We start from the raw sequence: 13,494 nt of genomic DNA on the forward strand, positions 1-13,494 counted from the left end.
AAGGGCCTCATAAAGTTAATCTTGATGATTTTAAAGCATATTGCCGTGATGAAACTGAGTTTTGATGGTAGGTAGATGTTCTCTTGCCAGGAACTAACAGAATTTGGGACTCCCACTTGACTCCAACTCATAAGGTCATGAAGATGGGGGTGGGGAGCAGTCTTATTTTGAGCCCTGGGCTGTTGATCTCTGAGGATGGAGTCTGACCAAGGGATATGGTCTCACTCCTAGAATGTGGATGTGGAGAGGAAGGAGATAAAGAAGGTAAAGATGTTTATCAGTCAGATGGCAATAGAGAGAATTTGAGGCTAGCTCTGCCTTGCTGATTTTCAACTAATTAATATTATAAAAATTTAATCTTTAATTAATATAAACAATTTATTTGAACCACACCTAAAATTTGCAACTTTATAAAAATACCAAAATCTCCCATTTCTAGGGTACTCACACAAAATTTAAGTAAGTTTTGAAGTAAGTCTGGCAATTGTCTTCTTAAAAAATTAGTTCTTGATTTGGTCGTAATGGAGAGGAACATGTCTCCCCCTGTTGATTATGTGCCATGAGATTTATCAGGGACTTCTTTTAATTGCTTTGCTGTAATGTGTTCCCTGATGTCTTTGGCTTTCAGTGTGGTAATGAGTCACAATGATCAGAATATGTCAACACACCATTATATTAATAGAATTTTGCTAGAATGTTTGTAGACTTAATGTGATTATACTTTCATGTCCTGGTAACATTTTTTATATATTAGAATAAACTCAGGAGATTCTGATTTGGTAGGTGTGGGGATGCCCAGGCATAAGGAATACGGGTTTTATAAATAAGAGCTAATGTTAACGATAGTGCCTGTTTCAACTTTCATAACCACATTTACTTTAAGTGCCCTAGTCCTGGCATACACACTGAAAGCTCCCTGAAAATTCTCATCAGATTATGACTTCCTCAGTAGAATATAATTAAAATAGCTTCCCCTGTAGCCACAAGGGTGTACAGAAAATCTCTTGTGTGTGTATAAACAGGAAAGGAATTTTCATGTTTATAAATTGGAAAACAATAAAATGAAACTTTCATCTAAAAGGCAAATTTTGGAAAAGCTTTTAAATCACATTTGTAGTTTCCCTTTAATTTAGTTCAAACAAAATAGGAATTTTAAGTACTAGTTATTACATACTGAGGACATAGATATCAGTTTTTGCACAAAACAAAGCTAAAAACTGGATGATTAATTCTCAGTGGTATGAAAGTTCAGGACATTTATCCATTTTCTGTAGTGAGGATTCTCAGCAAAGACTAGTTTGCCAAAAGGATCTGGAAGGTTAATGCTTGGCTAGACAGAATAAGAAAATAGAGAGAAGATGAAATGGGGGGAACGATGCATAGAATGGAGAGAATGGGAAAAATGTTTTCTTTCAAAAAACTTTCTAAGCTTGTAATTTTTTATTCCTCTTAAATAAAATAAAATAATGAAATTTGGGTCCTTAAATTTTTCCTTTTCCCAGTTCTGTTCTTCTGAAAAGCTTTTCATGACTTAAATACCTAATGAAATCTCTTAATTTTCCATTGTGACCCATGACCTATGGGGATTTTTACTACTTCACTGGGTGGATTATAGTCATATTTGAAGCTTTTATGATTCTGTTGCAGATCTTCCTCGACTTATGATCGGGTTATGTCCTGATAAACCCATTGTACATTGAAAATATTGTAAGTTTAAAATGCATTTAATACACCTAACCTACTGAACATCATAGCTTAGTCTAGCCTACCTTAAATGTACTCAGAGCACTTACATTTGTCTACTGTTGGGCAAAATCATCTAACACACAACCTGTTTTATAATAAAGTGTTGAACATCTCATGTAATTTATTGAATACTGTATTGGAAGTGAAAAACAGAAAGGTTGCATGGGTATGGAATGGTTGTAAGTGTATTGGTTGGTTACCATCGTGATTGCGTGGCTGATTGGGAGCTGCTGCTCATTGCATCATGAGAGAGTGTAATACAGCACACTGCTAGGCCAGGAAATGATCGAAATTCAAAATTTGAAGTATGGTTTCTCCTGCATGCATATAGCTTTCGTACCATCATAAAGTCGAAAAATCCTAAATTGTATGTTAATATTATCCAAAACAAATTACATTGTACTCATTTCGAGGCTGCTCTTTTTTATTTTTTTAATGGCCTTGCCATGTAGCTTGTGGGATCTTAGTTCCCCGACCAGGGATCGAACCTCGGCCCCCCGACAGTGAAAGCGCCAAGTCCTAACCACTGGACTGCCAGGGAATTCCCTGTAGACTGCTCTAAGGAAAACATGATGTTGTGCAGTAAAACAATCATTGAATGTTCTAATAAGAAGGCATGATCAACCTATTGCCTTACAGTGTATTATTTTGTACACTTCTGTGGGTTGACTGGGCAGTTTTGCTTCATGGGGTGTTAGCTGGGGCATTATCACATCTGGAAGTTCCAAAATGGCTTCAGTCACATGGTTGGAAATCAGTGCCAGCACTGGCTGGAAATTCAGCTGGGTCTATCAGCTAGGGACTTTGGTTCTCCTCTACAAGGGTCTTGTTACGTGCTTGCTTAGACTTCCTCACAGCATGGTGGATGGATTCAAATATTCAAAGATGGAGAGTTCCATATGCATGGAAGTGGAAGTTGCAGATCTCAGATGTTATGCAATATTACTTCTGTCTCATTGTGTTTGTTATAGGACCAGCTCAGATGCAAGGAAAGGAGAAATGGTCTCCACTTTACCATGAGAGGAGTCACAAAGCATTTTTAGACATTTTTGTTCAACCACAGTCTATCCTTTGACCACAAATTATTTACATTTCCCATATATGTAAAATGCACTAATTCCTCCAAAGATTTCCTGAAAAATCTCATTCCATTATACTATCAGGCTCAAACTCAAGGTTCAGATTCTTATCATCTCAATCTGATTAAGGCTTTTAGATGAGGTAACACAGGTACAGACCTTTGAACTAAAATGACAAGTTATCTATTCCATATACACTCAGTATACAGTGGGGAGATGAGGACAGGATGATTGCAGTAGATATTCCTATTTAAAAATGGGAGAAATGGGAGGTACCTAGCTATCACTGGTCCTCTGAAATTCTGATATTCAGCCAGGTGTATGTCACCAGTTGCCTCATTTTGGGAAAGGTAATGTATGTTGAGTAAAGCTCTGTTCTACTTCCTGATACTGGTTGCCTATCGTTCTTGGTTCCACCCTTTGAGTCACCATTTCTTTTCCATGAGAAATCACCCAGGACTTAATCTAAGTATATTTCCAGGTCTGCTTCCTGACTGTAAAAGGTTTGAATTGACTTATCCATTTTAATCCAAGCTGGTGGTGTTTCCATTGGTGGGTTTCATGTGAATCTGAGGGATTTACCCCATCAGAAAAAACCACATCCACAAGTCGTCTTGAGATAGGCCTTTCTCTACTTTGGACTGTGAGTTAAGATGCCCTTAAGATTCTGAGAAGTCTTTTGTTTAGGTGAGAATATCTATGAGTCATACCTTAAGGTTCTTAGAAACTTTATGGTGTAGCTGAGGATCTATCAATAATAGGCAGGCTCTTAAGAATCTTAGAAACTTTTTTAATATAGATGATATAGTCTAGGCAAAACAGCATTAAAAGTCCTTCTGAGGTCTTAACAAAGTGTCTTACAACCATACCCTTGATTTGATCTTGACCTTGAGGTCACATTTGAATGGCAGCACTTTGGATTAGATCTTTGCTCTGAGGCTATTTCTTTGAAAAGCTATTGCTGATTCAGGTTTCTCTACTCATTTGTTTCTTTCTTTCTTATGCATTTTTAGTGGGAATACTGTAAATGATTTATCCTTCTCAGTGCATCACTTTGGGAGCCCATGATTTTGGTTTCTTCCATTATTGGCAATGTTAACTATGATCACTCAGTTAAGGTGATGTCCCCCAGTTTTCTTCACTGTGAAGTTACTAGTAGGATACATTTTGAGTAGGGAATTGACTATTGCGATTTGGCTGAGAGAGTTATGCATTAACCAGGTTGAGTTTGAGATGTCTGGCTGCTCGCACCTCGAAAGCCAATACTGGAGAGGCAAGTGTTGCTAGAAAGAAAAGTTTGTTTTACTGCGGAGGCTGGCAGCTGGGGGAGAAGGCAGAATCATTTCCAAAACCCAACTCTCCACTGTTGATCAGTGGGCAAGAGCTTTTAAAGGGGAGTTTCAGGGGTGTATATGGAGAGGGAAAGGGCTACATGCAGAACAGCACAGTCAGCTCTGATTATCATCTTGAAATTAGCCATGTGGTGGTCTGATCAGCATCATCTTGATTGTTTTAGGTACAGTTCATCTTCAGTTGGAGCGTTGGTTTTCTTGAGTCCAGTGCTCAGAATTGTGGCAGCTCATGTCATGGCTACAGTCTAGTCATCCTGTAGTTAACTTCTTCCACCTGGTGGGGGTTTCAGTATCTACAAAACAGCTCCAAGGATGTGGCTCAGAATATTATTTATAGCCCTTGAGGATGAACTAAAGGTCCTTGACTTTTCTTAATGACTAAACTATTATTATTTGGTATTATTTGACTGTTTTCCTTTGCTTCTGCATTTTCTCATTTCTCTCATTAAATTTATTATTTGGCTAAAGTTTTTCTACAGACAAAAGGCGGGCGGTGGACGTGGAGGAAGTTCTGTCCTGGGAAGGCCCCATAGTGTCTTGCTCTGTTTCAGAGACTGGTTCAGAAAACAGGGGTGTTGGTGGATTGGAAAGATGAAGCAGCCCTTTTCTGTTTCCACTTTCTCAGTGGATACAGAAGTGAGGTCATCAGCAGGGAGTGATGATCAAGAAATGCCTTGGAGATTTTAGGAGAGAAAAGTTTGGAAGGGTCTTCTCAGAGTAAATTGTCTAGTAAAATGGACTAGTGGATTTATGGGCAGTATTGTGTTAAGGGGAACCACTTGATATTGTGGTCATAAATTACGTGGTTCAATGTACGACCATTCAGGATGTTCCGCTTCTAGGGGGTCAGACTTTGATTCGTAGAAGAGTTAAGTTTTACCATGGTTGAGGTTTGGCCAATGAGCATAGTGGAGAGAGAGAGGAGGAAGGGAGTGATTTTCATGAGAATCATGGACTGTAAGCTAGATTAGGGGGGTCAGAGGGAGGTGAAGGACAGTGAAAAAGTAGTAGGTAGGGTCAATGGTTTAAAAGTCTCCAAATGAAATGGAGCTGGACCCCATGGGGCCCTCCTAGGTATAAATCCTTTCTGTTTCCCCATTTCTTGTTTGTAGGTGATGGGTTTCATTCAGCCCCCTTGACCTTCCTCAAGTTCCAAATGGCAAACAGTTGCTTATCAGGGAATGAACGGAGGGAATGAAGAAACAAAGGAGAAGCAGTCAAGAAACAATAGTGCAGAAATGCAGGAGGGTTCTGGTTCCTCCTCAAGGAATATAATAACCAATACCTTTGAGTTCTTTTGTAGAAACTAAGGCCCCACGCAGGTGGAGGATGGTAACTTCAGGCTGAGCACAAGATTCCTGGAGCACCGCCCTGTTACCTCACTACCAACCAATCAGAAGAAAGTTTGCACACAGTGGAAGATAACGAAGACTCTGACCCCCTCCCCAAATGATTCTCTCTTTAAAAACTTTCATGGTCAAGCAGAATCTTCGGAGTTGGTTTTTGGTCACAAGTCTGCCTTCTCCCCAGGTTGCTGGCCTCCTGATTAAAGCAGCCTTTTCTTTCCAGCCAACACGCGTCTCTCAAGTACTGGCTTTCCAGCTGAAGCTGGGTTCCGTAACACAAACAGTTAAAGTGCGAGTTCTAGAGAAAGATGGATAGGAGATGATGAATAAGGAGTGGGATAATTGAAATCAGGATTTGGGAGGCCTTTCACATATGTTCTGATACCGTACCAACTTTATAAAGAAATTTTTATTATCTTCATTTTAGATATGGGCAAATTGTGTTCATAAAGATTAAATAACTTGGCCAAGGTCACATAGTTAGTAAATGGCCGCGTTTGGATAGGAAATCAGAATATTTGCTCTTTTGTTTTTAAATTCCAAAACCTTTGTACTATACCAGCTGCCTCTGATTCAGTAGCACAATAGACAAAGGATAATCATTATTATGACTGAAAATGTTTACATTGTTTGTTTTGCTTATTCCAGGCATATTATGGCATGCAAATAAATTTTAAAAAAGGGGCCTCAGAATACATTTCTAATTTTTAAAACATCTCCTTATTTCCTTTAGAAAATGAGAGGGTTTAGAATTTGACTGAAAATGATTTTCACTTCCATCTTTCAAAATTCACAAAGAAGCATTCACACATTAGTTTTGAGTTAGCTGTTAACAGGAAGCAAATTCTACCCGGTCAGATAAAATTTTCCATGTGTTAAGAAGATCCTTCATTTTCCCACACTTAAAATTAAGTAGATTCCTACTTAATGATAAACAATGATCTTAAAAAAAAAAAAAGAACTTAGGGTAATTTTGATTACCTCTACTTTAGGAGGCTTCAGAAATTTTTACTGAGGTTCTAAGTTGGTGGTAGTAAGGATTTTATGCTTCAGTAGAAGAAAAAATGACTTTTTTTTTTTTACACATCTTTATTGGAGTATAATTGCTTTACAATGTTGTGTTAGTTTCTGCTGTATAACAAAGTGAATTATCTATACATATACATATATCCGCATATTCCCTCCCTCTTGCGTCTCCCTTCCACCCTCCCTATCCTACCCCTCTGATCTCCCTGTGCTATGCAGCTCCTTCCCACTAGCTATTTTACATTTGGTAGTGTATATATGTCAGTGCCACCCTCTCACTTAGTACCAGTTTACCCTTCCCCCTCCCTGTGTCCTCAAGTCCATTCTCTACGACTGCAAACAATGACATTTTAAATAGAAGGTTTTTCAGCCCAATAATTAAAATAACAATACTTAGCAGACTTCCACAATACCGCAAACAAAACCAAAAATTGCATGGGCTGATTTTGGTTTAAATTACAGACAGCCCTTTCTAGCAATACTTGTAGGTATAGAGGCTTGATTGAAATAGCTGCATAATTCCTGAGCAGAGGCTTTTCTTTGCTGTAATTCATGTGGTGACTCATACTCTCTTAATTCCTAGATTTTATAATTCAAAGAAAAATATTCCCTTGAAATTTGAATACCTGGAAGACTCAAAAGCTGTTTGTTTTTTAAAAAAATTATTATTATTATTACTCCTACTACTATACAATTCTTCCCCCCCCCCCACTTTTTTTTTTTTTTTTTTTTTTTTTTGGTACGCGGGCCTCTCACTGTTGTGGCCTCTCCCGTTGCGGAGCACAGGCTCCGGACGCGCAGGCTCAGCGGCCATGGCTCACGGGCCCAGCCGCTCCGCAGCATGTGGGATCTTCCCGGACCGGGGCACGAATCCGTGTCCCCTGTATCAGCAGGAGGACTCTCAACCACTGCGCCACCAGGGAAGCCCCCTCCCCATTTTTGATCTCACTGCTGCTGGCTCCAGTAATGGGGGTTTACTCACAGGGCAGTGAAGGAGAAAGGTATCCAACATCACGGCTGGGCTGGAGGAAAAGACTAGATATAGGTTTTTGACATAGAAGCCATTTATGATCTAAGCCTGGCCACAGTGCTTACCCTTGAATAGATCTCAGTAATAATGATCTTAAGGGAACAAAGAGTAAGCTGTTTTCAGGCAAGAGAAGTAACAATAGCAAAGATAATAAATCAGTTGTAAAGACTCCTAGTTCTGTTTCAGTGGTAAAGACTAGCCTCAAGCACTTTCTTGAGCTGTTTTGAAGAATTTAAATCCCCCTGGAGCACTCAACCACCCGATCAAATGGAACCTAAGGAATGATGATATTGACCTTTTCTGACCCTCATGACTTCAATCAACTAAAGTGTGGACTCTGTTGACCATTGCCCCAATTCTATGCTGAATTTTCTTCACCTCAAGCCCTTTCATGAATATGCATGTAACCTTAGCTTAAAACTTCCCCAGTTTTGCTCTTGGGGGAGACACTGCTTTGGGAAAGATCCCTGGTGTTCTCCTTACTTGCTGCAAGTAATAAATTCTTCCTTCTCCCACTCTTTGGCTTGAGATCCACCAAGAGAGGAACCACTCTTTGGGTAACAGGATTCACCACTGGCACAGCCCAGTTTCTCTCAAGTGACTGCTTATTTTTGACTTTCTGTTTCTCTTTTCTTCATCCACTGAATGATTCTTTTTTTCTGAATTTACTAGTTCAGATTCCCAAGAGAGGGAATCTGGCTGGCTCCGCTGATAAACACTGACTCTGTAGGGTAATTTTTCCACTCTCACTGCTGGAGAAGTTGTTGGAGACTGATAGCAAGGTTAGGGGGCAGTTTTTTGCAGACATCTTTCTCGTACCTCTCCTGTTGAGGGTATGGTCTTGGATAAAGAGTGGGATGTGGATGGTGGAGCAATGACAGGTTTTGCTTCAGCAGATCTTGACCATGAAGCTTCACTATTTTGTTCGAAACCTTGGGAAATTTGTGAAGTATCCAACATACTCATGATAAAAATTATATTTAAAAAAAAAAAAAAAGACAGGGGCCCCCTGGTGGCGCAGTGGTTGAGAGTCCGCCTGCCGGTGCAGGGGACACGGGTTCGTGCCCCGGTCCGGGAAGATCCCACATGCCGCGGAGCGGCTGGGTCCGTGGGCCGTGGCCGCTGAGCCTGCGCGTCCGGAGCCTGTGCTCCGCGACGGGAGAGGCCACAACAGTGAGAGGCCCGCGTACAGAAAAGAAAAAAAGAAAAAAGACAGCTGTCTGTTGGCTATACAACAGCTATTCTCTCCACCCTGTAGTGTTGTTCACCTCTCTCTGAGTAGCCATTATGTTCATGGGAGGAGGAGAGAGAGGGGGAGGAGAATCTTGATTGTTCAGAGACAAATGTCCTTGTCAAAAGACTGGCTTTGGGGGCTTCCCTGGTGGCGCAGTGGTTGAGAGTCCGCCTGCCGATGCAGGGGACACGGGTTCGTGCCCTGGTCCGGGAAGATCCCACATGCCGCGGAGCGGCTGGGCCCGTGAGCCATGGCCGCTGAGCCTGCGCGTCCCGGCCTGCGCGTCCGGAGCCTGTGCTCCGCAGCGGGAGAGGCCGCAACAACAACAACAAAAAGACTGGCTTTGGCAGGGCCAAGTAATGTAATCCTGGCAAAACACACTTGAGAAGATGAATGCTAGAGGCTTTTCGTGGAGAGTTTGCTGACTTGTAAAGAAATACGAGGCTTTTTTACCTTGGGATATCTTTATCTGCATGAGATGCTTAGATCTGCAGCAGCCATGTTAGGGTCATGAGAGGAGCCAGTTACAAGTACACGTCACCCACCATTCTGATGGCAGAGCAGAAGGATGGACATGCTCCTGGTCTCATTAATGGTGCTGAGCTACCACATGAACCAGCCCTGGAACCGCTGTGATGTCCAGTGGAAAATTACTCTGCTGCAATGGTTGCCTACAAGTATACTAGCTAGCAAGCTATCCCAGAAGTAAGGGAACAAACAGCAAGCCCTCACAGACCAAATTAAAATCCTCAAATCACATGATTTGCTAAATCAAATTAAAGCACACAGTGAGAAGCAAGAGGAAAGAAAAGGGTAGGTTAGCACGCTTAGGATAGGGTGCAAGTGGGGTGGAAGGACCACTCTAGCTAATGTGTACTGGGATACACTGTATTCTTAGGATCTGCTTCTCTCTCTGCTGCATCTGCCTTCGCTGCTGATATGTAGTTACAAGGACCAGAGATGAGGTTTGGGCAAGCTCCACAGATGCAAGGTGGCCTGAGCTAATGACACCCACGTGCTGTATCTGAGAGACACAGGGACAAATATGCTTGGTCAGGAGCTACAGCCTGCCAATTAGCTTGATGAACAGCCATGAATTCTGTTGGTTCGGAGAAAACATGGGGCAGGAATGGGTGTCAGTAGCAGTTCTTAACCAGGGTAGTTTTACCCCCCAGTGTACATTTGGCAATGTCTGGAGACGTTTGTGATTGTCATGGCTGGTGTGTGTGTGTGTGTGTCTGTGTGTGTGTGTGTGTGTGTGAGATGTGGCATCTAGTGGGTGGAGGTCATGGATACTGCTAATCATGTGACTATGCATAAGATACTCCCCAAGACCAAGAATTATCTGGCCTGAAATGTCAGTATTGTGGAAGTTGAGAAATCCTGGGTGTTACCAATAGGTGGTTGAAATAAGACCTCATAAATATTAACTGTTTATGTATAAGCATATCTTGCATATATAGCGTCTTTTATATATTTGTTATATCGTGAACACTTATTACCCAGGTGCCTTAAAAATGTTACGTATCTTTGGTCATCCATCCCTTTCTATCAATGTGAGGTACACATATGGTCTTATTACTTATGCTTTACACATCTTATGCATTCTGCCCACATCTAACAAAATTTTGCTTAGTAGCTACTTGTCTATATTTAAAACATCTTAAAAAGTGTTTTGCCTATATTTTGTAAACTTTAAATGTATTCACCTACCAGAATTGAAGAGTTGCAGAAGCAAATTCACATCACACCTGCCCTGGAATTTCTAACAAGAAATGATATCAATGTCCTGATTATTTAAGCCACTTTTAGTTGTGTTTTCTACAACTTGCAGCTTAGAGTATTCTAGCTGTTTCCCCGTAAAGTCAATAGGAAAATGTATTCCAAAGACAAATGAAACAAGGACTTAGACTATAATTATGGGTTACCTAGATAGAAATGTAAGCATCAGATACTATAAGAAACTGACTCTCGTGCCTGCATTAATGTAATGCGTGTTTGATCTTTCTGTTTACATTCCAAGCAACTGTAGGCATAGTGCTTATCATGGTAGCTCTTGTGCTTAGAAATTCACCTTCTTTTATGATTGGGACAATTTTGGATGGTGACCTTCAGAGCACTGTGAAACACAGTTTTTTAGTTGGGTGAATGTTTATTAATAGAGGGGCAGATTTAGAAGTTTATATTTTTATTTATTAATGTGAATTTTATCTACATTTTACTGCTTTAAAAATTTAAAGACTTTAAGACTGTTTATTGGAGTTGTGCCTTGAGGTGCCTCTGTTAAAGGGGAAATGTTTTCCTCTTATATAGAATTAAAGAGAAGTATATTTAAGATGATGTAAACATTTAAAAATTATACAAGAAGGTGGTGGTTGTTTAGGAAAGATTTCAAAAAAGCTTATGTTAAAATGCTGAAAGTATATTCTTTTTCATTTCTTCTAACTTTCTTTGCCTCTGTTTAATTTTTTTGTGGGGGAAACTAATATTTTGTTAGATGAAATATCACACGTAACATATGAGAAATGGTAAAGTATGGTAGTAAATCAAAAGTGTTTGATAAAAAGCTAAAGCAAGGATGTGGGGTGTGAGAAGAGTCAATAATTTCAAAGTTTTGGGCAAAGCAGTTGAAATGATGGTGTTGATGTTATCTGTTGTGGAAGGCTGTGGGCTGAGCAGGTGGTGGGGAATGGGTGAGGGTCAGAGAATTCAGCCTTGGCATGTTAAGTTTGAGATGCCTATTAGATATTTAAGCAGTGATGTCCAGTAGGCAGTTACATCTACAGTTTGAGAAAAGGTCTGAATTGGAAATATATATTTAGAAATTGACAACATCTTAATACTTAAAGACACGAGATAGGAAAAGAGCACCAAGGAATGTAGGGAGACTAAGCCTCCTAGGAGTACCCCACTATTCAAAGGTTAGGGGAGAGAAACAGCAAAGAAGGATGTAAGGTATAATAAAAAGTTAAATTAAAATCTTCACACACAAAAAAGCTAAAGTAAAAAAGGGAAGAATAAGATGTCTTAAAAATAATGGTAGTTTCCTAGAATTGCTGAACTAGGTTGGTGGAACTAGCTCTGCTAAGCAACGGGGTGACAGGTGATTTAGTCAGTTTAGCCTCATATCCTTTTACAAGTACTAGGCTGTGTGTGTGTGTGTGTGTGTGTGTGTGTGCGTGTGCGTGTGCGTGTGTGTGTGTGTGTGTGTGTGAGAGAGAGAGAGAGAGAGACCTATAAAGTTTTATTTTTGTTTTAAAATCTGGATTAAAGAATCATTGAAGCTGGGCTTCCCTGGTGGCGCAGTGGTTAAGAATCCGCCTGCCAATGCAGGGAACAGGGGTTCGAGCCCTGGTCTAGGACGATCCCACATGCTGTGAAGCAACTAAGCCCATGTGCCACAGCTACTGAGCCTGCATTCTAGAGCCCGCGAGCCACAACTTCTGAGCTCATGCGTCTAGAGCCCGTGCTCTACAACAAGAGAAGCCACCGCAGTGAGAAGCCCGCCCACTGCAACAGAGTAGCCCCCACTCGCCGCAACTAGAGAAAACCCACGCCCAGCAATGAAGACCCAACACAGCCAAAAATAAATAAATAAATTTATAAAAGAAAAAAACAAAACAAAACAAACAAAAAGAATCATTCAAGCTGGAACGTTGTAAATTTAATGGTGATTTTCAAGGTCCTCTTTTCATCATCATTTCTTTCTGTTGCAGTGATTTGCTGTCCTCTGAATATGTGGAGAGACACATTGAACATGGAGGGAAGACTGTGGAAGTGAAAGTAAGTAAAATTTTTCTCTTGGGGGAAACTTTTGAGAATCTTTTAAGTACTGATTATGATTTTAATCTTCAGTGATACTTCCAATGTAGTTTTGGGGTTTTTATATTTCAGAATTTATCAAGAGAGGGTGTCACTGACTTAGGGAAAAATAGTTACCAGAAAATGAATTCTTACTGTACTACCGGAATTGTTGGAGTTATGCTTTGTGGGATTAATATTACTGCAAGTAGTTCTCTTTTAGATTATGTCACAGAAAATAATTTCTGAAATTTGCTTTTAAGGTTAGCACTGAGGGCGCACTTTTGCAGGGTTGAGGGACCATCCCCTCTTGGGCCTGACTCTCCACCCCTTGAAGTTTACCTCTCAGATAAAACCTCCCAGAGGGGATCCTGGAGGCCAGTGTGTACCAGCGGCGGCCCAGGCACCCTGCCCGCCAAGTGCGGGGGACAGCGACTTGGGCAGAGCTGCGGCAGGCAGGTGGGCAAGGAGAGTGGGGCCAGGGAGACAATGGTCCTCAAAGCAGGAGGCTCCGGAGAGCAGTTTTTCTCTAGTGTCTTCCTGAGGGCCTTCTCTAAATTCTGCTGGTGCCTCTTCCTGGGGCGGGGAGGGGGCGTGGGGCGGGGGAGAGCTTGCGCGCCTGTGGGCTGGGGGGAGGGGGGAGGATGAGTAGGGCAGCGAGGCAGCCTTTGGGATGGAAGACCCTTTCTTCCTCTTAATGTCTTTGGATCTTTAGAGCTGATAAGGGGTGGGGTTTGAGGATATTAATGGCAAGAAATGGCTAGGATTCCCCTTGGGAGGCAATGGCCCCAGTTACCCCATTATTCAAGACATTTGCCCTTATCCTTCGTCTGTGATAGTGCGGGAGGGGAGAAGCGTGGAGAGCATTTAGCGGAGACTC

The 13,494-nt window shown here is 41.2% G+C and overlaps 1 protein-coding gene across 12 annotated transcripts in view; it reads left to right on the top strand.

The window, feature by feature from the left end:
* Nucleotides 1-13,494, top strand: part of ADAM22 (ADAM metallopeptidase domain 22) — a gene marked incomplete at its 5' end in the record, with an annotated part of 241,786 nt that overhangs the window by 119,929 nt on the left and 108,363 nt on the right. For all 12 annotated transcript variants that reach the window (XM_082662233.1, XM_082662232.1, XM_082662231.1 and 9 more), the window contains one exon: nt 12,530-12,596. In XM_082662233.1, the coding sequence (XP_082518359.1) occupies nt 12,530-12,596 (67 nt within the window). The remainder of the gene's footprint in view (nt 1-12,529; nt 12,597-13,494) is intronic.

The sequence above is a fragment of the Grampus griseus genome, assembly GCF_964374135.1.
Source record: "Grampus griseus genome assembly, chromosome: 9".
Lineage (NCBI taxonomy): Eukaryota > Metazoa > Chordata > Mammalia > Artiodactyla > Delphinidae > Grampus > Grampus griseus.